This window comes from Oncorhynchus kisutch, linkage group LG25 (genome assembly GCF_002021735.2).
Source record: "Oncorhynchus kisutch isolate 150728-3 linkage group LG25, Okis_V2, whole genome shotgun sequence".
NCBI lineage: Eukaryota > Metazoa > Chordata > Actinopteri > Salmoniformes > Salmonidae > Oncorhynchus > Oncorhynchus kisutch.
Genome location: NC_034198.2, coordinates 3,507,480 through 3,534,838, shown reverse-complemented (window position 1 = coordinate 3,534,838; position 27,359 = coordinate 3,507,480). Strand labels below are relative to the sequence as shown.

General features: G+C 43.8%; 1 protein-coding gene across 2 annotated transcripts; it reads right to left on the bottom strand.

Moving 5' to 3' along the window:
• Positions 1-603: 603 nt before the first annotated feature.
• LOC109876129 (TBC1 domain family member 24) lies at positions 604-27,359 on the bottom strand. Of its 2 annotated transcripts, XM_031805024.1 has the most exons (8): positions 27,295-27,359; positions 24,730-24,819; positions 22,974-24,088; positions 21,725-21,883; positions 4,230-4,293; positions 3,723-3,818; positions 1,841-2,108; positions 604-1,583 (listed from the first exon to the last, which is right to left on the bottom strand). In XM_031805024.1, the coding sequence occupies exons 3-8, from the start codon at positions 23,960-23,962 to the stop codon at positions 1,420-1,422; spliced, it is 1,740 nt and encodes a 579-aa protein (XP_031660884.1). In that variant the 5' UTR covers positions 23,963-24,088; positions 24,730-24,819; positions 27,295-27,359; the 3' UTR covers positions 604-1,419. The 2 variants fall into 2 exon arrangements, with proteins under 2 accessions (XP_031660884.1, XP_020324185.1); XM_020468596.2 differs by having other exon boundaries at positions 22,974-24,819.

Genomic DNA, 27,359 nt, shown 5'->3' with positions numbered 1-27,359 from the left:
GGAGGAAAAAGGGAGACGCTTGCAAACCGAAGAACACCATCCCAACCGTGAAGCACGAGAGTGGCAGCATCATGTTGTGGGGGTGCTTTGCTGCAGGAGGGACTGGTGCACTTCACAAAAGAGGTCATCATGAGGAGGGACAATTATGTGGATATATTGAAGCAACATCTCAAGACGTCAGTCAGGAAGTTAAAGCCTGGTCGCAAATGGGTCTTCCAAATGGACAATGACCCCAAGCATACTTCTAAAGTTGTGGCAAAAATGGCTTAAGGACAACAAAGTCAAGGTATTGGAGTGGCCATCACAAAGCCCTGACCTCAATCCTATAGAAAATGTGTGGGCTGAACTGACAAATTGTGTGCGAGCAAGGAGGCCTAGAAACCTGACTCAGTTACACCAGCTCTGTCAGGAGGAATGGGCCAACATTCATCCAACTTATTGTGGGAAGCTTGTGGAAGGCTACCTGAAAACGTTTGACCCAAGTTAAACAATTGAAAGGCAATGCTACCAAATACTAATTGAGTGTATGTAAACTTCTGACCAACTGGGAATGTGATGAAAAAAATAAAAGCTGAAATAAATAATGCTCTACTATTATTCTGACATTTCACATTCTTAAAATAAAGTGGTGATCCTAATTGACCTAAGACAGGGAATTTTGGCTAAGGTGCATGTAAACTTCAGACTTCAACTGTATAATGATCTGTAATTTTTCAATCAATACTTCACTGGGGGACTTTCTTCAATACAACACAGATATTCAATGATATACAGTTGAGTCTCTGCACAAGAACATACATATTCTGCAATTTTTTGGAATGATATTGTTTGTAGGACGGATAGAGAAAGAGAGAGACAGATGAATACTGCATTACTTACACAGATAGCTTTACCACAGATTGTGCACCTAAATAATGAGGGACGTGGATATGGTCTTCATCTCACCTGAGTTCTGACAGCTGGGTAGACTGCCTGTCGATATAGTGAATACCATTTTGGCAGTTGGTTTGGTGCATAACCAGATTGCACAAATTCAGAGGTGGGTATAAAGTGAACACAGAAATGACATTACTTGAGTGTGTAAAAGGATGACATTTGATCATTCCAGACAACAGAGCTGCTTTTCGCCATCAAACCCCTCAATGAGAGTCAACAAAAATACTAATACAATAATAAAACATCTGTACAAAAAGAATCACAAATAAAAATACGTTCAGATACTTGTTTTACATGAATAAATACAAATATTTCACATTTATGTAGAGTTCAATGTGTGGATATATTCAATGGATAAATGAATTTGCTGGACAGAAAGGGGTTTGTTCTGATACTGCAGGTAGCTTCATCAGGCCCTTGGTGGGATGTGTGTGTGTGTATCTCAAACTGTGAGTGTGTGTGTCTATCTATCTATCTATCTATCTATCTATCTGAGGCCATGGTGTCCTTGAAGCCCCACACCTCCAGCAGGGCCACCTGGAAGCTCTCGGTGGAGCAGAGCGGTGGGTTGTCAAAGGTGGTGCAGCGGGCTGTGCGTCCGTGGTTTAGCTCACTGTCGATGTACAGCGCGTTGCCCTCGCCTCCCCCTGGCAGGAGACAGAACAGCAGTTAAGACAGGAAAATGATCTTATCTCGGTAAGTGAACTGAACAATCGGATTTATCAATTAAGGAAGAGAGACGCTGAGTGAGAAGAAGAGGCCCAGAGGGACAGGCAAAGGCCACAAGGATCTTCAGTTAGTTTAATTGTGGCACTGTCCTTATCAATGACTGATATAGACCTGAGAACATCTTACTCACTCTGGCAAAGTTTGAACGATTAAGAACAAGAAGGACTCCACTCACCCACTATGATGGAGTCAAAGTTGCCCGCCATGAACATGGAGGTGTTCCTGGAGTTGAGATGGAAGTGTCGGGCTGAGAGGAAGGGCGACAGGCGATCAGATGGGTCAGCGGCTGGCCTCTCCACGGGAAGGCGGTTGCCGTCCGAGTTCTGCTTGTCGGGGGGAGCCTCGTCCTCGGCAGGGACCTCACTGCTCTGGGCCTTGATGGTGGAGGCTAGCTCCGGGTGACGGATCACCACCCACTCATACCTCTCCATCTCCGGCTTCAGCTACACCAACAAAAAAAACGGGAGGGATGCTCACGTTTGTGGGTTGATGTTCATCATTAAAATATAATTACTTGAACAGGAATACTCTTTCAAGTCAATGTTGTGTGATGGGTGGAGTGACTGGTGGCCATATTCATTACATCTCTATTATCTTCATACTGGAGGGGTTACCTTGAATCTTTCAGATACAAGCTGGACACTGAATACTCTGTCAGAATTGGTGCTTTTTCATTCCCTTGATCCCTCCCCAGCCTCTCTCTCTCCATGCATGTCTGATAGAACTCGATCCTTATCTTATTGTATGTGGTGTCAGGTGAGGGCCGTATCAGGTGGCATTGTACTGTTAGGCTCCAGTTCCAGGACTTTCCGTTGAGTGTGTGTGTGTGGCCACAGGCAGACCAACAGGGCACACAGCTGCGCATCATCCACACCACAACAGTTTAATAATTCACGCTAGGACTTGGAATTAAAGCTATTTCTAGCTCAGGTACACTCAGGAAAACCTCTCTAAAGTTTACATAACATTTAGTTATATCACTCATTTTGGATCTGATATGCTTTTCTGTTCAGTGGGTGGAAGCCAGACTTGTGATAAGGAGACTAATTATTGTGACGGGCTGAAAACAACTATTTGTAAGTCTTGCCCCCTGGTTCCCACTCTTAGTCACTTCTTTGACAATTCTGAGGATAAATTACACTGAACAAAAATATTAAACATAACATGTAAAGTTTGTTTCATACGCACAAAATGCTTCTCTCTCTCAGATGTTGTGCACAAATTTGTTTACATCCCTGTTTAGTGAGCATTTCTCCTTTCCCAATATAATCCATCCACCTGACAGGTCCGGCATATCAAGAAGCTGATTAAACAGCATGATCATTACACGGGTGCACCCTGTGCTGGGGACCATAAAGAGGCCACTCTAAAATGTGCAGTATCGTCACACAACACAATGCCACATAAGTCTCACGTTTTGAAGGAGCATGCAATTGGCATGTTCACTGCAGGAATATCCACCAGAGCTGTTGCCAGAAAATGTAATGTTAATTTCTCTACCATAAATTGGCAGAAAATGTCATGTTAATTTCTCTACCATAAGCCGCCTCCAACGTTGTTTTAAAGAATTTGGCTGTACATCCAACTGGCCTCACAACCGCCGTCGTCTGGGCTAGCGGTTTTCTGATGTAAACTTTGTGAGCAGAGTGCCCCATGGTGGCAGTGGGGTTATGGTATGGGCAGACATAAGTTACTGACAATGAACACAATTGTATTTTAATTGATTGCAATTTGAATGCACAAAAACACCAAGTGATCCTGAGGCCCATTTGTCAGGTCCATTTTCTTTAAGTTATCTGTGACCAACAGATGCATATCTGTATTCCCAGTCATGTGTAATCCATAGATTAGGACGTAATGAATTGATTTCTTCATATGAACTGTAGCTCAGTAAAATCAATGAAATTGTTTATATTTTTGTTCAGTATATATGGGACGCAACCAAAATAATTCCCAAAACATGCTACACCTCAAAAATAATACAAAAAAGCAAAGAATGGTGGGTTCACACTAATTGGATGAGAAAATGAAAGTGAATAGGGAAATAGATAACTCACCCTGAAGATGAAACATTCTCCGGTCCCAAAGAAGCTGAGTTTGTTCCCGCCTCGCTTGCGCTCCTCCCAATCTGTAGAGAGGAAGGCTCCACATACCTGGATAGACAATGCAGGGTATGGTGACAGGGTGTATTACAGTAGCATCAATGGGAGAAGTGGGATAGAAAATAAAAGGAATGTTAGAAGGCATAGGAGAATAGGAAAATAGGGATAGGACAGTTTGAGACAGGGTTGCACACAAAAACGTGTTTTATTCAGTCACAAAATGGTTATTATTAGAAGTAGATAATGCATACTGTAAATGTATCCATATATCATTCAATTATACGTCTTTACCATATCAATATGATTGAAAAACTGACTCAACTGTAGATTTAAAACACTTGATCCTCCATGCCATAATCCTGTGAGCTCGATAGTTACTTGTCTATTGCTGTGGATGTCATTATGTTGCTACATGAGGGGGTAAGGGCACACACAAGTTGTAAGTGTGTGTAAGGTCCCTACGTCAGATTTACAGGTCCGGATGAGTAGCAGAGTGGGCTCATAGCCTTCGACATGAGCGTAGAACCTGGGACAAAAGGAATGGACAACCACGATTACACATCACATCACTTACACAGTCTGGCCATGCATGCCTGCAAGTATCTATATGAAAAACACACAAGCTACCCGTTATCAATCATGTTGTATCTTAAAGATGAGAAAGAAGGGGGACCTTTTTAACTGAAAATGCAACAAAATTACATTTAGCCTACAGCATGATACATTCCATAAGTGTTTTAAAGTAAGATTTAAATGAAGTCAGATTTTTTAATAATCATCCTGCAGTGTCTCTTTAGTCAATTATTTCTATGTAGCATTACTCAGAAAGTTAAACCATTCCCTGTTGAAAAACCAAATGTGTCAATCTGAGTCTGAAAGATCAGCATTTTTCACTAGCTAGTCTTTATAGCCACTAGTGATGTACTTTGGATAGCTCTGACCGACTATACAACGACAAGGATAAGGGCATTGCTGATTCATAACTGAACCTTGCCTAATAAATCAGACTTTGATACCAATTCTTGCTAAACAATCTGAAAACAAAAAAGCACTGCAAAATCATGGACATTTTCCTTACAAGACATTCAAATTACAATTGAACTTACTCTACTGGTTGTCTGTGCGGTTGGTCCTTCAGCTGCTCCTAATTTGAGTGAAACTATCCACAGGGAAATGTTGTTTACCCAAAGCGCCGGCACTGAAGATAACATTTCTATCAACTGGCAAAAAACCATGTGAACATCAGTTAGTATACATGCATCGCGACCATGTACCTCCGTCTGTTTAATAATACTGTGGATATTTTGTCTCAACTTTCAACCAGCTGAAGCACCAACACCACAGATAATCTGCAGAGTAAGTTCAAATATATTTAACAATGGCAAGAAAATTAAACCAATGCATGGATTGCTGTCATACCTTGTCCATAGACTGCTTACTGGGTAAGGAAACCAATTTGTCATTTGGGTGAACTATCACTATAAAGTCCCAAAATGGATGTAGCCTACCAATTGCAGATTGTCCCTTTATGGTAAGGTAGCCGAGACTGTGGGGAAAGGTACAGAGTAAGATAAGTATGGTAAACTGGGTAAAGTAGGAAGTGAACCAATGGGTCGGGCTTGGCGACATTACAGCATAGCGACGATAATATTGCATATCTGCGGTGATATTGCCTATAGGTGATATGAAAATGTTGCTATAATCATGAAAATGTACCATGGCTTTATTAAAAAATAAATAAAGTAACCTTTTTAACTAGGCACGTCAGTTAAGAACAAATTCTTATTTACAATGGTTCGAGTATTAATAACAACAGTCACGCCGTTGACATGATAGCGTGGGAGGGCGTGCCTCGCGGTTCATATAAAACGTGTTCTTAAAGAACAGGTTAACAGCTGTCTGTGGCTTATGGGTGATCAAGCTCTAGCCTAGCTAAGGCCGCACGCAAGACAGAGTAGTGAGGCACAGCTTTCTTCTGAGTCAATGTGATCAGAGCCTTGGAATGACTTCTCAGACCCATCCATAGCGTTGACGCTGAATGGGTCTACAACATTGGTAGGCACTTCCCTCGCCATGTTGGGCGTGTCATCATCCTGTTCATTAAACTGCTGGGTGGATGCCCGAGTGAAGAGCAGGTCATCATCACGGCTAAGCCGGCCAGGACCAGGCCTGCTGAGGAGTGATGGACTCCATCCTAGCTGGAGGGGTGCTCTCATCTTATCTATGAACAGAGACAGGGCTCTAACTCCTCTAGATCCACAATGAGATAGGGTGCAGGCCAGGCAGCAGGCTGTTAGCCAGCCTGCCAGCTTAGCACAGTCAGTGTAGTCAGCTCAGCCATTCCCATTGAAACCATATGTGCCTCGACCTAGGTTGGGCAAAACTAAACATGCCGGTGTTCGCCTTAGCAATCTCACTGGAATAACGACCTTCTCCATTCCTGCCATTTTGAAAGAGATTGTGATACCTCACATCTCAAAATAGGGCTACTTAATGTTAGATCCCTCACTTCCAAGGCAGTTATAGTTAATGTACTAATCACTGATCAATGTGATTGGCCTGACTGAAACATGGCTTAAGCCTGATGAATTCACTGTGTTAAATGAGGCCTCTCCTCCTGGTTACACTAGTGACCATATCCCCCGTGCATCCCGCAAAGGCGGACGTGTTGCTAACATTTACAATACCAAATTTCAATTTACAAACAAGAAAAATGACTGCGTTTTCATCTTTTGAGTTTCTAGTCATGAAGTCTTTGCAGCTTACTCACTTTTTATAGCTACTGTTTAAAGGCCTCCTGGGCCATATACAGCGTTCCTCACTCAGTTCCCTGAATTCCTATCGGACCTTGTGTAGTCATGGCAGATAATATTCAGATTTTTGGTGACTTTAATATTCACATGGAAAAGTCAACAGACCAACTCCAAAAGGCTATTGGAGCCGTCATCGACTCAGTGGGTTTTGTCCAACATGTCTCCGGACCTACTCACTGCCACAGTCATACTCTGGACCTAGTTTTGTCCCGTGGAATAAATATTGTGGATCTCAATGTTTTTCCTCATAATCCTGGACTATCGGACCACCATTTTATTTCATTTGCAATCGCAACAAATAATCTGCTCAGAACCCAACCAAGGATCATCAAAAGTCATGCTATAAATTCTCAGACAAGCCAAAGATTTCTAGATGCCCTTCCAGACTACCTCCACCTACCCAAGGACGTCAGAATACAACAATCGGTTAACCACCTAACCTTGCGTAATATCCTCGATGCAGTCGCACCCCTGTGACGACCCTCCCACTCTGTCTGCCGTATTCTCTCTCTGTTATTTCCTTATTAGGATGCTGGTGGGCGGAGTTGGGAGGGTCGTCAGCTACATGGGAAACACATGGGCCCGGTGTCTCCCAGGATAAATACACCACTTCCCCATTCATGGAGGAGACTCTCTCCATGCAGACACCTTTGTAGATTGTGTTGTGGTTCTTGGTGGCCTTTTGTTTGTTTGTTTGTTTGTTTGTTTGTTTGTTTGTTTGTTTGCTTTGGCACCTTTCAACACCCTGCATTATCACATTCATGCATGCAAAACACTCACTTACACTACTGATTACTGATTACACACACCATTGTATATTTTCCTTAGTTGCTTTAGTTAATAAATATATATTTTGTTACTTACTCCGTATCTCCACGTTGTCTCCCTTTGTTACGGACTTTGAGCCGGTTCGTGACAAGTGGGAGCTCGTCCGGGATCTTTGAACTATTGGTTTGGGAGACCGTGGAGGTACGTGTTTGGTTTGCATATTGAGTTTGATAGGCCCAGTATTGGTTGCCTTTGTTGTTTGGTTTGTGTGCTGCGTTGGAGAGAGAATGGTTAGTTTCCAGGCCCTGCCTAGCCTGGAAAATCTTGTTCTACTTTCTGTTGGGAAGTCAGTCTGAGGAGGTGAGTAAATCGGCTGTGTACCTCGGTAGGAGATTTGTGTAGGGTAGTGGAACTTGCTACCCGGAGCTATAGCCTTTTTCCCCTGATAGGTTTAGCGACGTGTTTCATTTTTTGGAATATGTTGGGCATGGTTAATGTTTGTTATTTTTGTGTGGTGTCTGTGGACTGAGCAGTTGTCTCGGGGGCACATCCGTGGCTTGGTGGAATTTGCCAGCATGCTGGGGAGTTTTTCCTTGCCAGCGGGCTACAGTGCGTAAATTCCCACCGCAAATCTGCACGAAGACTAGGGTTGAGTTATTGTAGGTTTTGGGGAAGCTCCGTATCTCATCTCTCTTCTGTGGTGCTCAGGGTGATTGTCAATTCTCTGGTTGTGGTCTGGTGTGCTCAGCAGAAGGGAAGAGCGAGAATTTTTTTTTTGTGATTATGGCGTCTTATGTAGATAAGTTCATTCGCTCTCCATCAGAGGAATTGTTAGATTTAGGTACTAAAGAACAGCTGTTGAAGGTCGCGGAACACTACAAGGTTGAGATTAGTGATAAACGTCTAAAGAATTCTATTAGGTTGATATTGAAGGCCAATCTGATGGAGAGTGGTATTCTTGAAGTTACCACTGGGCCAGCCTCTGCTGAGGATTTGTCGTCTCCCCATAACGTTACAATGGCCATTCCATCGGTTAGCCCTAGTAGCCTTCTTTTTGAACAGCAGAAAGAACTGCTTTTGTTACAGCTGGAGCATGATCGTGAGAAGAGAGAGCATGATCGGCAGCATGATCGTGAGAAGCTAGAGCATGATCGTGTAAAATATGAAAAAGAATTGGCATTTAAACAAGATTTGGAGCGTTCTAAAATCAAGTTGCAACAAGAACGTATAGAGTTGGTTAGGGAAGGAAAGATCTCAGGGGAGAGTTTGTTTTGGGAAGGTGACCCAGATTTACCTAGGGGTAGTTCTGCTTTTGGTCGTGCCCCAGAGACATTTGATATTGTTGGGAACTTACGGTTATTGCCTCAGTTTAATGAAAAGGACCCCGAGACATTCTTTTCGTTGTTTGAGCGGGTTGCTGACGCTAGGAGTTGGACTGATTCTGACCGCACTTTAATGTTGCAGTGTGTGCTGACTGGTAAAGCAATGGAAGCATATTCAGCTCTTAGTGCACTAGACAGTACCAGTTATGATAAAGTTAAAACAGCTGTGTTACAGATTTATGAACTGGTCCCTGAGGCTTACCGCCAACGATTTAGAACTTTAAAAAGGGATGATAAGCAGACTCATGTTGAGTTTGCGCGACAGTTATCTTTACAGTTTAATCGCTGGTGTTCCGCCTCTGCAGTTGTGACTTTCCAAGGGCTGTGTGATCTGATTATGTTAAGAGCAATTTAAGGACACAATTCCTGATCGTATTGCCACGTATATTAACGAACAGAAAGTAAAGAATGTTGCTGAAGCTGCGGTTTTGGCGGACGAGTATGTGTTGACTCACAAAAGTGTCTTTGCAGAGCCCCGTATTCGGAAAGAGTGGGGGCGTTCGGATAGATTTGGGCTTCGCTCACCGAGATACTTTGGTTCACGGGCAGAGTTCTATTCAACTAGGGTTGAGCCTGACTCCCATGGTAAAGCTGACTTTGGGCAGGAGTGTCACTACTGTCAAGGTTCAGGTCATTGGAAAAACGAATGTCCACTTCTCAGGTCAAAGGGTGCTTATGCTAAATCTAAGCCTACCGCGTTAGCTGCACCTGTTCCACATCAGTTCACTCATGACTCATTTCCTCAAGCCCAGGAGAATGTGAAAGTCCATATTGATCCAGACTATTTACCTTTCATTACGGAAGGTTTTGTGTCTATGTTAGGAAGTAAAGACCTAGTGCCAGTGAAGATCCTGAGAGACACAGGTGCCTCTGAATCATTTGTGTTGGAGTCTGGGTTACCCTTTTCTGCTGAGACTGATTCGGGGAATAGTGTTCTAATTAGGGGAATAGGTTTGAACACTCTGTCAGTTCCATTGCATAAACTGATGTTGGATTGTGGGCTGGTGAAGGGTGAAGTTGTTGTGGGGATGCGTCCTTCGTTGCCTATTGAGGGTATCGACGTTATCCTTGGGAATAACTTGGCTGGTGAGCGTGTATGGCCAGTCGTGTTTCCATCTCTAGTGGTTTCCACGAAGCCGTCATTTGTTGGGATTCCTGATGAGAGTGTACAGAGTTTCCCAGAGGTGTTCTCTGTGTGTGCAGTGACATGTTCTATGAGCCGTGGCGAACTGGTTACTGCGCCGACTAATGATAATAATACAAAGTATGTCACTGTTTTCCCTGTTATCCTGTTATCTGTAACCCGGTCAGATCTAATCAATGCGCAACGGGATGACCCCACGTTGGAAGAGTTGCGTGATCAAATTGTGCCTGTAGAACAGTTGGGAGATGTCGCCCATGGCTATTTTCTCCAAGAGGATGTCCTGATGAGAAAGTGGGTGTCTCATGATAGTAGTTTTCTGGGGGAGGCAATTAGTCAGGTTGTTGTACCAGTTAAGCTTCGTGAGTTGGTGTTGGAAACTTCTCACAGCGACGTTGCTGGACATATGGGGGTGAGGAGAACTTACAATTGCATATTAAGACATTTCTTTTGGCCTAGATTAAAGAGGGATGTTTCTGATTTTATCAAAACTTGTCACACCTGTCAATTAACTGGTAAGCCTAAACAAGCTATTAAACCAGTACCATTGTTTCCTATTCCTGTACTCAGCCAACCTTTTGAGTATCTGATTATTGACTGTGTGGGTCCTCTGCCTCGTTCTAAAAAGGGTAGCAGTTACCTGTTCACTGTGATGTGTCAGACCACTAGGTTTCCTGCTGCCTATCCTCTCCGATCTATCACGACTAAATCGGTGTTAAAAGCATTGACTCAGTTTCTCTCATTGTTTGGAATCCCTAAGGTCATTCAGAGTGATCAAGGATCTAATTTTACCTCTAATCTGTTTAGTCAGGTTCTTCAACAGCTCCATATTAAACACAATTTGTCTAGCGCCTATCACGCGCAAAGTCAAGGAGCACTGGAACGTTTCCATCAAACACTTAAGTCTTTGTTGAGAGCTTATTGTACTGAGATGGATAAGGATTGGGAGGAGGGGTTGCCTTGGTTACTGTTAGCCGCTAGGGAAGTTTCACAGGAGAGCACAGGTTTCAGTCCAAATGACCTTGTGTTTGGACATAGGGTGCGTTGACTTATCTGTTCTCCAGGATGACTGGAAGTCTCCCGAGCCTCCTCAGTCCCTATTATCGTATGTGTGTGATTTCCGGCGACGACTGTACGCCGCTGGTGAAATGGCTAAAGAGAAGTTATCATCTTCACAGGAGAGGATGAAGGGCATATTTGATCGCCGAACTGAGCCTCGTCACTTTAGTCCAGGTGACCAGGTTCTTGCTCTGCTGCCAATTGTTGGTTCTCCTTTTCAAGCCAAGTTTCAAGGTCCATATACAGTGGTGCGCCAGTACACTGAGCAAAATTATCTAGTTGCCACTCCAGAACAGAGGAAAGCACACCAGCTGTGCCATGTAAATCTGTTAACCCTATTATGCACGTTCCTCTGAGACTGAACAGTGGGATTCTACAGAGGACGGTAAACCTGTTCTTTTGGCTGATACCGTTGTTTCCTTGTGTTCTTGTCCTGCTAGTTCTGTGCATGAGGAGGAAGATGTTCCTGGTCCTGACGATTGTATATTGCAGGGTAGATTGAAAAAACACTGGATATTTTAGACAGTCTTCTCACTCACCTACCTGTTGATGGGCGGAAAGAGATGGTTGGTCTTATTCAGAGATTTCCAGGTTTGTTTTCTGATACACCTACACGTACAAACTTAATAGAACATGATATTGACATTGGAGGTGCTGACCCCATTCGTCAGCGGTTCTATAGAGTTTCTTCAGAGAAACTACGTTGTCTGGATGCTGAGGTCAAGTACATGCTGGAGAGTAAGATAGCAGAGCCTTCTTTCTCCAGTTGGGCTTCTCCCTGTATCTTGGTCAGTAAACCGGATGGAACAAACCGTTTTTGTACGGACTACCGTAAGGTAAACAGTGTCACAAAGCCAGATTCATTTCCTCTTCCTCGGATGGAGGACTGTGTTGATCAAGTCGGTGCAGCTAAGTTTGTGAGCAAATTTGACCTGTTAAAAGGCTATTGGCAGGTGCCACTGACGAGTAGGGCACGTGAAATCTCTGCCTTTATTACACCCTTTGGTCTGTACTCGTATTCGGTTATGAGTTTCGGTCTGCGAAATGCACCTGCCACTTTTCAGCGACTTATGAACAGGGTTGTCGCCGGTCTGACCGGGTGCGCTGTTTATTTGGACGATGTAGTAATATATGCAGATACTTGGGAAGAACATCTGTCCCGTATTCAAGCCTTGTTCGAACGTCTGGCTGCGGGTCGCCTCACAATCAATCTGGCTAAATGTGAGTTTGCTCAGGCAACCGTTACATACCTTGGAAAAGTGGTTGGGCAGGGTGAAGTGCGTCCTGTTCGGGCTAAAGTGGTGGCTATTGATGCTTTTCCACCACCAACTACTAAAAAGGAACTGATGCGTTTCTTGGGCATGATTGGGTACTACCGTAGTTTTTGTAGGAACTTCTCTACTGTGGTCGCTCCCTTGACAGATATGCTGAAAGCTAAGGCTGTTTACGTTTGGTCTACTCGTTGTCAACACGCTTTTGAAGATGCAAAGAGGTTGCTGACCTCAACTCCGGTGCTGGCTGCTCCTCGCCTGGATTTGTCATTTACCTTGCAGGTGGATGCTAGTCATGTGGGGGCAGGTGCAGTTTTGCTGCAAGCAGATGTGTCTGGGATTGAGAGGCCTGTTAGTTTCTTTTCCAAAAAGTTTAACGATTATCAGTTGAACTATTCAGTTATTGAAAAGGAAGCGCTAGCACTCATTTGGGCGCTACAACACTTCGAAGTGTATGTCGGGTCGGGGGTAGTGCCCATTGTGGTCTACACCGACCATAACCCCCTCACTTTTTTGAGGTCCATGATGTGTCCAAACCAGAGGATAATGCGATGGTGTTTATTTTTACAATCATTCCATCTCGATGTGAGGCACATCCGGGGGACTGAAAACGTGATTGCTGATGCGCTCTCTCGTGTGCCCTGTTCCTAAATGTTTACGTGACTGACCATTGTTTCGTATTGTCGTGTTCTCTCTGTCCTGTCTGCTCCCTCCTGGTCTTGTTTTCTTATTTACTCTTAAATGTTGCTTCCTGTGCGAAGGTCGCTGAGGTCTGGGGAGGAGGTTGGCTGGGGCAAATTGTAAGTGTGAACACGTAAACCCTCATCAATTTGTGGCGCAGAAGCTGTGTCAATTTGGTATTTTGTTCCGGGGTCCTTGTTGGTCCCCGGTTTTATGGGGGGGGGGATGTGACGACCCTCCCACTCTGTCTGCCGTATTCTCTCTCTGTTATTTCCTTATTAGGATGCTGGTGGGCGGAGTTGGGAGGGTCGTCAGCTACATGGGAAACACCTGGGCCCGGTGTCTCCCAGGATAAATACACCACTTCCCCATTCATGGAGGAGACTCTCTCCATGCAGACACCTTTGTAGATTGTGTTGTGGTTCTTGGTGGCCGTTTGTTTGTTTGCTTTGGCACCTTTCAGCACCCTGCATTATCACATTCATGCATGCAAAACACTCACTTACACTACTGATTACTGATTACACACACCATTGTATATTTTCCTTAGTTGCTTTAGTTAATAAATATATATTTTGTTACTCCTTATCTCCACGTTGTCTCCCTTTGTTACGGGCTTTGAGCCGGTTCGTGACACCCCTAAAAACTAAAAACATTTGTCATAACAAACTAGCTCCCTGGTATACAGAAAATACCCGAGCCCTGAAGCAAGCTCCCAGAAAATTGGAACGGAAATGGCGCCACACCAAACTGGAAGTCTTCCGACTAGCTTGGAAAGACCGTACCGTGCAGTATCGAAGAGCCCTCACTGCTGCTCAATCATCCTATTTTTCCAACTTAATTGAGGAAAATAAGAACAATCCTAAATGTATTTTTGATACTGTCACAACTTCTTTGACGAAAAGATTTTGATCATTAGAAAGCAGATTACGGACTCCTCTTTAGATCTGCATATTTTTCCAATGCTCAGTTGTCCTGAGTCTGCACAACACTGACAGGACCTAGGATAAAAGGAGACACTCAAGTTTTTTAATACTAGATCTCTTGACACATTGATGAAAATAGTCATGGCCTCTAAACCTTCAAGCTGCATACTGGACCTTATTCCAACTAAACTACTGAAAGAGCTGCTTTCTGTGCTTGGCCCCCCTATGTTGAACATAATAAACGGCTCCCTATCCACCGGATGTGTACCAAACTCACTAAAAGTGGCAGTAATAAAGTCTCTTGAAAAAGCCAAACTTTGACCCAGAAAATATATAAAACTATATCGGCCCTTACCAAATCTCCCATTCATCTCAAATATTTTAGAAAATGCTGTTGCGCGGTAAACCTACTGCCTTCCCGAAGACAAAATGTATACGAAACGCTTCGTCTGGTTTTACTCATCATAGTACTGAGACTGCACTCATGAAAGTGGTAAATTACCTTTTAATGGCGTCAGACCAAGGCTCTGCATCTGTCCTCGGGCTCCGAGACCTTAGTGCTGCTTTTGATGCCATCGATCACCACATTCTTTTGGAGAGATTGGAAACCCAAATTGGTTTACACGGACAAGTTCTGGCCTGGTTTAGATCTTATCTGTCGGAAAGCTTGTCTCTGTGGATGGTTTGTCCTCTGACAAATCAACTGTACATTTCAATGATCCTCAAGGTTCTGTTTTAGGATATCTGCCAACAGACATACTAGCTGTTGGGCTAAGTCAGCACAAGACAAGGACGCCTGATCTACTCTAGGTAGGGATAGGTAGGGGAGAGCTGTCACATAGCCTTGGAGGGTGAGTTTTGCGCTCCAACCCACAGGTCACAGGCTGTTGGTGACAGACTGAAAGTAAGCACAACACAAAGTTTAGCTTATCCTACTGGAAGATGCAATCCAAAAAAACAGGAGCAGCGGAGCAGTCAACTTGCACGATATGGCCAAGCAAACTTTGTGAGAAGAAATAAGAAAGTGAGTGTTTTGTATGAACCGCAGGCACGTCCTCCCACGCTGTCACATCACCGATATGACTGTCATTATTACCCAACCTGCACGGCGTGCGGGGGATATAATCCATACTTTCAACCGTACTGACAGTCTGAAAGGTATGAAGTTGAACTTGACTTTTAAGGATATGTCGAGATAAGACTATACCTTCTTACAAATAGTTTTTTAGTATGTTGGCTATTTAGAAAGGTAGAAGAGTAGTCCGCTGAATGAGAGAGAACCAACTAAAACTGTACCGAAGAGAGAAGCACCAGATAAATGTATTATTTTAAACCTTATCGTCATGGTGTCAGTCTCCATTCTTCTCACCATAACCTATCTAGGTCCCAAGGTTTAATAGTAGGGCACACTACTAGACCATGTGTTGTGGTTTATCACTATGAGCTAAAGGGGTTTAACCTTTTGACGAGTAAGTTCTAAATATTATTAATGGCCCTTACAGCGAGTTCTTTTTGCACGCGGGACCAGCATTCTATGCTGCTGTTCTAGAATTTGATTGTTGCATTTTGCCACGATTCTCTACATCCCTCTTTGTATCAATACCGCAATGTCTGCTACATAAAATGTTCTTCCTATAGTAGTAGCAGTATGTATAGTATTATTGATAATTGTATAATTAGTATTATCATCTATATTACATCTATTATTATCTGAAAGAGGCTTTGGTATTAGCCTGTCTGAGCGGCTGTGCATGTGAGATAGGGCCGGAAACCTGAGGCGCTAAATCTGGTGTATTTGATACAATAGTTGCATACAAAAAGTGAGAGCCGGGTATGAGCAAATATTACATATGTCGACCATGGCTAAGCCCGAGAACGGCTGGCATCCTAAACACTTTTTCTTCATTTAAAAAAATGTATGTAATTTATCACCACTGCACATGTAGCCTACAGAGGCCTGCCTCGTCACCAAGCGAGGAAGATTTCACATCAAATGCAGTGAGTATTATGGCTTGAATAGGTTTTAGCCTGGTCGAGGCTGAGAATAATGAGAACAGAGTAGTGGACAAAGTCATGTTAGCAACAAAGTGAGGTACTTTGTGCGTGCAATCAGCTATATTGTATGCAGACCGTGGCATGAGTGAAGCAAGGCTGTAGATACAGTTGAAATCGGAAGTTTACATACACTCAGTTTCACAATTCCTGACATTTAATCCTAGTAAACACTCCCTGTCTTAGGTCAGTTAGGATCACCACTTTATTTTAAGAATGTGAAATGTCAGAATAATACTAGAGAGAAAAAAAAAGTTCAACTTTTTCTTTCGATCATCACATTCCCAGTGGGTCAGAAGTTTACATACACTCGATTAATATTTGGTAGCATTGCCTTTAAATGGTTTAACTTGGGTCAAATGTTTTGGGTAGCCTTTCACAAGCTTCCCACAATAAGTTGGGTGAATTTTGGCCCATTCCTCCTGACAGAGCTGGTGGAACTGAGTCAGGTTTGTAGGCCTCCTTGCTCGCACACGCTTTTTCAGTTCTGCCAACACATTTTCTATAGGATAGAGGTCAGGGCTTTGTGATGGCCACTCCAATACCTTGACTTTGTTGTCCTTAAGCCATTTTGCCACAACTTTGGAAGTATGCTTGGGGTCATTGTCCATTTGGAAGATCCATTTGCGACCACGCTTTAATTTCCTGACTGATGTCTTGAGATGTTGCTTCAATATATCCACATAATTGTCCCTCCTCATGATGCCATCTATTTTGTGCACCAGTCCCTTCTTCCTTACTGAATAGCCTTTCAGGTTATGTCAATATAGGACTCGTTTTACTGTGGATATAGATACTTTTGTACTGGTTTCCTCCAGCATCTTCACAAGGTTCTTTGCTGTTGTTCTGGGATTGATTTGCACTTTTCGCACCAAAGTACGTTCATCTCTAGGAGACAGAACGCGTTTCCTGCCTGAGCGGTATGACGGCTGCATGGTCCCATGGTGTTTAGAATTGCGTACTATTGTTTATACAGATGAACGTGGTACCTTCAGGCGTTTGGAAATTGCTCCCAAGGATGAACCAGACTAGTGGAGGTCTACAATTTTTATTCTGAGGTCTTGGCTGATTTCTTTTGATTTTCCCATTATGTCAAGCAAAGAGGCACTGAGTTTGAAGGTAGGCCTCCAATTGACTCAAATGATGTCAATTAGCCTATCAGAAGCTTCTAAAGCCATGACATCATTTTCTGGAATTTTCCAAGCTGTTTAAAGGCACAGTCAACTTAGTGAATGTAAACTTCTGACCCACTGGGATTGTGATAACGTGAATTATAAGTGAAATAATCTGTCTGTAAACAATTGTTGGAAAAATTACTTGTGTCATGCACAAAGTAGATGTCCTAACTGACTTGAAGAAATTTGTGGAGTGGATGAAAAACAAGTTTTAATGACTCCAACCTAAGTGTATGTAAACTTCAGACTTCAACTGTATAATGAGTTATCATAAACTATGGAGCTAGACAGGATTATCTAGGTTTATGCCTTGGTGCCATCTACGGACTACTAACTATACAATATATTCCTAGGAGAAGTCGATGTAATGGAACAACCCAAATCGTGGTCTTTAGTTTACAGTAGGTCTACAGATTTGGTTAAAGGTTGTTGGCTAGGGCTATTGAAATAATCAAATCATATTTTCTCTAGCCAACAACCATTTGGTCAAATGATAAAACATAATTGTGAGAATGCATTACAAATCAAGGAATAACAAAAATTGATTAAACTTTTTTTTCTGTTTCATTTCAGAAACGGAGCCCAGGAGTCCATTTCCAGGTTATTTTATTTTTAGTCAGTTTATAAACCCCACTAAAATGGTTTCATCCATTTCTGGCAACCCTATTCGCACTACGGCTAGGCAGTAGGCTTGTATTTGGCTGATGATCTGTGAGGTGAAAGGATTTTATTTTCTTTGTGATTGGTCAAAAACTGTAAACAACTCGTCAAGTCATGTGGTCCGGTTCTTGTAAACACTTACAAGCACATGCAGATTTGTTATAAACTGAAAGGTGGCCAAACTAAGTTGATATTTTCCGGACAGCCATCTTTGACTTGGTTTATTTGCGTCTTTTGCCATGATCAAAACAACTAGGAACTCTGAAAAATACAAAGTAAAATCATGACATCAGTGATCTTCAGGTCGGAAAGTCAGAGCTCTAGAAAGAGGCGCAGAGTTGAAATTCCGAGTCGGAGCAATCCGGTCCCAGCTTTGATGCACCTGTACTGACCTCACCTTCTGGATGATAGCGGGGTGAACAGGCAGTAGCTCGGGTGGTTGTTGTCCTTGATGATCTTTATGGCCTTCCTGTAACATCGGGTGGTGTAGGTGTCCTGGAGGGCAGGTAGTTTGCCCCCGGTGATGCGTTGTGCAGACCTCACTACCCTCTGGAGAGCCTTACGGTTGTGGGCGGAGCAGTTGCCGTACCAGGCGGTGATACAGCCCGCCAGGATGCTCTCGATTGTGCATCTGTAGAAGTTTGTGAGTGCTTTTGGTGACAAGCCGAATTTCTTCAGCCTCCTGAGGTTGAAGAGGCGCTGCTGCGCCTTCTTCACGATGCTGTCTGTGTGGGTGGACCAATTCAGTTTGTCTGTGATGTGTACGCCGAGGAACTTAAAACTTACTACCCTCTCCACTACTGTTCCATCGATGTGGATAGGGGGGTGTTCCCTCTGATGTTTCCTGAAGTCCACAATCATCTCCTTAGTTTTGTTGACGTTGAGTGTGAGGTTATTTTCCTGACACCACACTCCGAGGGCCCTCACCTCCTCCCTGTAGTCCATCTCGTCGTTGTTGGTAATCAAGCCTACCACTGTTGTGTCGTCCGCAAACTTGATGATTGAGTTGGAGGCGTGCGTGGCCACGCAGTCGTGGGTGAACAGGGAGTACAGGAGAGGGCTCAGAACGCACCCTTGTGGGGCCCCAGTGTTGAGGATCAGCGGGGTGGAGATGTTGTTGCCTACCCTCACCACCTGGGGGTGGCCCGTCAGGAAGTCCAGTACCCAGTTGCACAGGGCGGGGTGGAGACCCAGGGTCTCGAGCTTGATGACGAGCTTGGAGGGTACTATGGTGTTGAATGCCGAGCTGTAGTCGATGAACAGCATTCTCACATAGGTATTCCTCTTGTCCAGATGGGTTAGGGCAGTGTGCAGTGTGGTTGAGATTGCATCGTCTGTGGACCTATTTGGGCGGTAAGCAAATTGGAGTGGGTCTAGGGTGTCAGGTAGGGTGGAGGTGATATGGTCGTTGACTAGTCTCTCAAAGCACTTCATGATGACGGAAGTGAGTGCTACGGGGCGGTAGTCGGAACAATGGTGGCCCTCTTGAAGCATGTGGGAACAGCAGACTGGTATAGGGATTGATTGAATATGTCCGTGAACACACCGGCCAGCTGGTCTGCGCATGCTCTGAGGGCGCGGCTGGGGATGCCGTCTGGGCCTGCAGCCCTGCGAGGGTTAACACGTTTAAATGTTTTACTCACCTCGGCTACAGTGAAGGAGAGTCCGCATGTTTTCGTTGCAGGCCGTGTCAGTGGCACTGTATTGTCCTCAAAGCGGGCAAAAAAGTTATTTAGTCTGCCTGGGAGCAAGACATCCTGGTCCGTGACTGGGCTGGTTTTCTTCTTGTAGTCCGTGATTGACTGTAGACCCTGCCACATACCTCTTGTGTCTGAGCCGTTGAATTGAGATTCTACTTTGTCTCTATACTGACGCTTAGCTTGTTTGATAGCCTTGCGGAGGGAATAGCTGCACTGTTTGTATTCGGTCATGTTACCAGTCACCTTGCCCTGATTAAAAGCAAGTGGTTCGCGCTTTCAGTTTCACGCGAATGCTGCCATCAATCCACGGTTTCTGGTTCGGGAATGTTTTAATCGTTGCTATGGGAACGACATCTTCAACGCACGTTCTAATGAACTCGCACACCGAATCAGCGTATTCGTCAATGTTGTTATCTGACGCAATACGAAACATATCCCAGTCCACGTGATGGAAGCAGTCTTGGAGTGTGGAATCAGCTTGGTCTGACCAGCGTTGGACAGACCTCAGCGTGGGAGCTTCTTGTTTTAGTTTCTGTCTGTAGGCAGGGATCAGCAAAATGGAGTCGTGGTCAGCTTTTCCGAAAGGAGGGCGGGGCAGGGCCTTATATGCGTTGCGGAAGTTAGAGTAACAATGATCCAAGGTTTTTCAGCCCTGGTTGCGCAATCGATATGCTGATACAATTTAGGGAGTCTTGTTTTCAGATTAGCCTTGTTAAAATCCCCAGCTACAATGAATGCAGCCTCAGGATGTATGATTCCAGTTTGCAAAGAGTCAAATAAAGTTCGTTCAGAGCCATCGATGTGTCTGCTTGGGGGGGGAATATATACGGCTGTGATTATAATCGAAGAGAATTCTCTTGGTAGATAATGCGGTCGACATTTGATTGTGAGGAATTCTAAATCAGGTGAACAGAAGGATTTGATTTCCTGTATGTTTCTGTGATCACACCACGTCTCGTTAGCCATAAGGCATACGCCCCCGCCCCTCTTCTTACCAGAAAGAGGTTTGTTTCTGTCGGCGCGATGCGTGGAGAAACCCGCTGGCTGCACCGCCTCCGATAACATGGCTCACTGGAGAGACGCTTTCGTGAAGCAAAGAACGTTACAGTCTCTGATGTCCCACTGGAGACTGAACTATGTGGGCTGGAACTGTGTGCTCACTGGCCAACCCATTGCTCCCCAAGCCTGTGGCCTTTTCCGTTGTCCTGGTTGAAAGGCAGAACACAGGATCCGCTTCGTGAAAATCATATTCTTGGTCGTCTTGGTCGTACTGATGGTGAGTTGACGCTGATCTTATATTCAGTAGTTTTTCTCGACTGTATGTATTGAAACCTATGATGACCTTTGGTACTAATGTAAGAAATAACACGTAAAAAAACAAAAAACTGCATAGTTTCCTAGGAACGCGAAGCGAGGCGGCCATCTCTGTCGGCGCCGGAAGTATATCTATACTTAGGTCACTTACATCATCATTTGCAAATAAATTAAAAATCCTACAATGTGATTTCCTGGATTTTTTTTCTTCTCATTTTGTCTGTCATAGTTGAAGTGTACCTATAATAAAAAATGACAGGCCTCTCACCTTTTTAAGTGGGAGAACTTGCACAATTGGTGGCTGACTAAATACTTTTTTGCCCCACTGTATTTCAGATCATACGCTGCAGGGTCCACTCAACAATGATCACAAATATGTGATCGTTCTCATCAAAGGGTTAAGAGGGTTCCCTAGGCCTACGCTTTGCTATTGCAGAGCGAGTAGTCAATATTACATTATGTGAGTACCATACATGACTATGTTTTTGGTCACTTTACCCAAAGAATTGTGTGACACAAACCATCATGAACAACTACCATGCTTTCACGTTTCACTATATGCTACTAGTAGAAAACCATAGTAGTTTTTTCACTGTACTACCATGGTGCATCTTTGTACCATGGTAGTACAATGAAAATATTATGTTTTTTTTGTTAATACCATGGCAGAAAAATACCTTGGTATTTGCACTTGTACCATGGTATTTTCTGCCATGGTAGTGACAAAAAAAACATGATAGTGCTCGTATTTTCCCCATTGTACTACCATGGTCCATTTTTGTCAGGTTAGCTTTTGTTTCCGTGCAAGCTGAATAGTCTGTATAGAAATGTAGGTCCATTATTTCTACAGTTTTCATTTGGTTTTAGTCATTTCAAAGTAGATTGAGACCTTTTCCCCCTAGGAAAACACCTGTGGGCCACATTGGATCGTTACTTGACACCCTTGGTCTAGTGGTTAGCCTCGGCTGCAGGATAAAGTGGCTACAATGAGACTGGTAAAGTGGGCAGAAAGTACCTGTTGAGGCTACAGCCATGGGTTGAGGTGGTGAAGAGGAGCTGCGGTTCGCATAGGGCGACGCGCTCGGGGATCCACGACCAGATGTCCTTCATCTCCTTGGCGCTGACTACCTCCGAGGAGAAGGTGTCCGGGTTCAGAGCCAGCTGCACGGTCCGCCTATCGCCATGGTAACCGGGCAGGAAGGTTAGTAACACATAAACTCCTGATTGGAGAGTCAAATAAGTGTTTGTACAGTATGTAGGGCCATGACGTTGTGGTAATGGAAGGTTCATATGGTATTTTCCAAGCTTGTCTGGGCACATCATGGTTGTTGTTGTTGGAAATGTACAACTCTTGACCTAAAAAGGGCCACAGCGTGAGCTGGAAATGATCCAACAGCACCTAATTCAAACCTCTCAAACAAGGTGATTGGACCAGCTAATCAGTCAGGGACTTTAATTAGGCCTACTCAATTGAGTGTTGAGGAGAAGCAAAAGCCTGCAGAGTTAAGGTTGGACTATGGTACAGTGTATTATGTCCAAATCTTGTTTCCTGGTCACTTAGATTAGGATACAATACAGAGAATATGGCCAAGGTTCCTAATACAATTTATCACTAATGAGGGAGGTCAGCTCAAGTGTTAACAGGTAATGAGAGAAGGAGAGAGAGAGAAGGAGGAGACACCTACCTCAGGCTAACAGAGCCAAGTTCACAGGAGAATGGAGGAGCATGAGCAGTAGACGACACATGGACACAAGAGTAAAGGTGCAAATGGAAGAAGACGGTGGAAGTCAAAAAAATGAACAGCAAAGGAAAAAAGATAACAAAAAAGGTGCACAGAAACTATGAATAGAAAGGTGAGAAATGAATCAATGACAAAAAGCAAGCCAGAGCCACAACAGGAAAAAAGAGCAAGCAAACTAAAAACAGAGAATCAATTAGACAATCCAAATGCTTTTAGCAGCAAGTCGTACCAGCTTTATATAGCCAGGAACAATGGCCACCTCTCACTGGTGGCTAATGAGGTCATGCACAGTTTTGCAAGTGCATGCCTCTCATCCTGATTTGGTTTATGGCTTGTTGCCCTTAGAACCATGTCTAATGTTTATTTACGCTGCCATTAGCTAAGGCGCTACCATGGCATTAGCAGAAGCACTAGCATCCATTGCTTCTGACTTCCATTAATTTGAGTTGTAAACTATTATTTTTTTAATATGTAAATTAGACCCAATTAGAACTGATGCTGTCACTAGCGCTGCTCACTCACCTCTTCTGTTTGACAGTGATGCCCTTCTGCTGCAGCGATTTCTCGTTGGTGAGCTGCAGGAGAGTGATCTCTTTGCGACTGAACAAGCGGATAGAGAAGGCCTTCTCCAGCAGCTTGTCCGGGGTGATGTAGGAGCCGATGGCCTTGACGAAAGCCTGGATCTCTGCCTTGATCCCCACAGAGTCCTGTTTTTGGCCCTCTGATTGCTGTGTTCCATCCCCGGCCTTCTGCTTGCGGTAGAACTTGAGCAGGGCCAGGGCAACGCGGTACAACACCTTGTATCCTTCCACCAGGAAGACGTCTAGGACCCTTGCCACGTGGCTGAAGGGCAGGTCACCTAGCACCCAGCGCTGCCAGTCCGAGTACACCGCCACCACGTCCTGCGCTGTAGCCACTATGAGCTTGTGAGCTGCCGGGCAGTACTTGTTGGCCAGGTCGCCAAAGGTCATGAAGCTGGACTCATAGGCCAGGAAGGTCTGGTCTACAAAGCGTTGGCCCGGCTCATTGCAGGCCAGCAGACGGCTGACGTGCTCGAAGCACTGCGCCTCGTTGGCACTGAAGTGCAGCAGGAGGGCTGTCATCGCGGGCAGCGCCGGGCAGTGCGAGATGTCCGGGAACTGTCCCTCCAGACAGGAGATGACCCGGTGGACAGCGGTCACTGCGTCTGCCATGAGGCAGTAGTGCGGCACAGCGCTGCCATCCACAAAGTCTGGCAGTGGGATGGAGGACAAGGCTTTTTTACCTGTGTCGTCGCCCATGAGGTCTCGGTAGACCTCGGCGTCGGGTGTCACGGTTCGACAGGGGATTGCCTTAATGAGTTGCTGGTAGACCTGGGCACGGAGCTTGTGGTTCTTGGACCAGTAACCTTGCCTGGCCAGCTTTTTGAGCTCCACGTGGTCCTTAACGTCCAATTTGGAGGTGCCACTGCTCTTGGCCATGTCCCCCATTTGGGTCCAGTCCACAAAGCAGCCATAGTCCTCCTCAGCCATGGCTGCATTAGCTTCTGGACTGCGGCTGAGGGGTCTGGTCTGGAATATAGCCTAGTCTAACTAGCCTTCTGTGCTCCTCACTAAAGATATGTCAAGGGTGTGTTTCTCAACCGCCCATGATGTTCACTGTATGTGAGGGGTAGAGAGGAGGAAAGAATGAGTTTCTGTAAAAATAACATTGTTTTGCTTGACATTTCTCACTGCTAAAGCACCTGCAACGACCAAGTGCCGAACAAGGCTAACGGCTCCTTTGAGTGTACCCATGTCTCTCCCCTCTGACATGACTGGCTCTCAGTAACTCTATCCACTGCCTAAGACCATGAGTCAGACAGCTTACATGTTTGGTTGTCAGTGGTTATATGCACAAAGGAGTGTTTAAAATCCAGTGGCAGTAAAGAGGAAGGGGGCAACTCAAAAGCAAAATGAAGGAGTGCAAGGCAGCATACAGAAACAAGTTAGAAAACCTGTTTAACAAGGCAAAGCCTGGCAAGGGCTACAAACCATCACAGGCTACAAACCAGAGACATTGTATGACCTTCAAAAATGACCTTGCTTTTGCAAATGATTTGAACAGTTTCTATTGTAGGTTTGATGTGTGATTTTACATCACTGCAGAAAGTGGCCTTGGACAGTATAGACAGCATACCAGCTGTTGGTATACAGATCTCTGTGAATGGCATCAAGCAATACATTCAACATGTCAACTCCCATGTTGAACGGCGTCAGCAGCAAGGCACTTCAGGCATGCGCAGACCAGCTCACATTACCGTTCCAGAAGCTGTTCCAGCGGTCAATGAACACGGATAATTCCAGACTTATGGAAGAAGTCGCTGATTGTCCCAATACCTAAAAAAAAACTGGACAAAAGAAAATGATTTTTCAGTAGTGCGTTTAACACCATTCAACCCCACCTACTGGTGATAAGCTGGTGAATTTGTGTGTCAACTCTCTATTGATCAAGTGGATTAATAGGTTCCTTTGTGAACCGTACTCAACAAGTGAAGTTTTAACTCCGCCATCTCTACATCTAGAACGGTGAATATGGGAGCCCCTCAAAGTTGCCTACTGTCACTGATATTGTACACAAACAATTGTCAAGCCTCTGACACAAGCCACACTTTTTTATATGTAGATGACACCACTGTTGTGTGTTTCCTTCACCCAGACCAAGCCTCTCTTCAATGTTTTGACAGAGAGACCGAAAAATTTGTCCAGTGGTGTCAACCCAGGAAAATCATATGGTCCGGATGGCGTCAGCAGCAAAGCACTTCAGGCAAGCTGTTCCAGCTGTCACTGAACAGTGGGATAATTCCAGACTTATTGAAGAAATTCAATGACTGTGCCTTTGGAAAAATAAAGAAATTGCAACAGAATTTGTACGCAAACTGAACCATTTGAATGTTGACCGCCATCTCTTAAAAATGTTCTATAAATCTTTTCTACGCTGATACTGATTATTGGAGGACCCACAAAAGCAGATACAGATTAATCAACCAATTTTTATTTTAAATAAATAAATATATATATATATATATGTAATAATGACAATTAGAACAATACTGAATGAACACTTATTTTAACACTTATTATAATACATAAATAAAAACTATTTAGTATCAAATAAATAATGAAACATGTTCCATTTTTTTCAAATAATGCAAAAACACAGTGTTGGAGAAGAAACTAAAAGTGCAATATGTGCCATGTAAAAAAGTTAACATTTAAGTTCCTTGTTTTAGGTTGTAGTTATTATAGGACTATTTCTCTCTTTACCATTTGTATTTGATATACCTTTGACTATTGGATGCTCTTATAGGCACTATAGTATTACCAGCCTAATCTCGGGAGTTGATAGGCTTGAAGTCATAAACAGCGCTGTGCTTCAAGCATTGCGAAGAGCTGCTGGCAAACGCAGGAAAGTCCTGTTTGAATGAATGCTTATGAGCCTGCTGCAGCCTTTGATATTTGATAGAGCAGTCTATCAAATCATAGACTTAATTATAATAAACACACAGAAATACGAGCCTTAGGTCATTCATAATGGTCAAATCCGGAAACTACCATTTCGAAAACAAACAGTTTATTCTTTCAGTGAAATACGGAACCGTTCCGTATTTTAGCGAACGGGTTCAACCCTAAGTCTAAATATTGCTGTTACATTGCACAACTTTCAATGTTATGTCATAATTATGTAAAATTCTGGCAAATTAATTACGGTCTTTGCTAGGAAGAAATGGTCTTCACAGTTTGCAACGAGCCAGGCGGCTCAAACGGCTGGATATACCCCGACACTGCTTGCACAGAACGCAAGAGAAGTGACACAATTTCCCTAGTTAATATTGCCTGCTAACATTAATTTATTTTAACTAAATATGCAGGTTTAAAAATATATACTTGTGTATTGATTTTAAGAAAGGCATTGATGTTTATGGTTAGGTACATTGGTGCAACGATTGTGCTTTTTTTCACAAATGCGCTTTTGTTAAATCATCACCCATTTGTTAACAGGCACTGCATTGATTATATGCAACACAGGACAAGCTAGATAAACTAGTAATATCATCAACCATGTGTAGTTAACTAGTGATTATGTTAAGATTGATTGTTTTTTATAAGATAAGTTTAATGCTAGCTAGCAACTTTACTCACCCCCTTCACTCAAAATCCATAGATATGGGGACTCTTTTACTCCAACAGCCATTAGGCTGTATAATAGTCTGTTGGTCCCTCGAGTATACAGCATATTGCACTCTCACTTTAAAATGTGTAGCTACAGCACTTTGAATTCATTATTTTGTGCATTTTCTGTGTTTTCATGTTTTATATACAGTCTTTTTAAGCACATGACCAAATGATAATAAAGTTGATCTGAATCTCTCTGAAGGTCTTGCTGTCAGCAGTCAAACACCATTAGCACAAACTAGACTGGTTCTTGTAACAATCTTTTGACAGGACATGGCTGGGCTCCCTCCAAAAGGCATGGACATTCTTGTCTTCCATTGTTATGCATTGATAGCCTGTATGAAGCCACAAAGCTATTTCACAATGACATTTGATGTTGGCTACAAATATGCAACACACACTGGCTATATAGGTTAAGTTTGCCCAGACCTGAGACATGGCTATTGACTCCGAGATGGAGTCTCGTGACATCTACACAGCCATGTCTCAGGGCAAATTGGTTGCTTGTTGGGCGTTAAACTTGCATTACGGGCTAACTAGCAAATAGTATCATGGTACATAAAGGCAAGATGACTGCTAATTTGTGTTAATAACCGCGAAAGAAACATCAAGACATGAAAAATACCTGTCAAGATATGAAGCACTCCTACCTGGTTTGTTTGTATGTTGGAGCAGCGTTCATATTTGGCAGTTTCGGACATGCGCAGTATCCCTG

Coding starts and splice junctions, on each gene's coding strand:
- LOC109876129 (XM_020468596.2), bottom strand. CDS start 23,962: ATGGCTGAGGAGGACTATGGCTGCTTTGTGGACTGGACCCAAATGGGG. Junction 21,884..22,973: donor ATCACTGTCAAACAGAAGAG/GTGAGTGAGCAG, acceptor CCATGGCGATAG/GCGGACCGTGCAGCTGGCTC. Junction 1,584..1,840: donor CTTTGACTCCATCATAGTGG/GTGAGTGGAGTC, acceptor GTCTCCTGCCAG/GGGGAGGCGAGGGCAACGCG.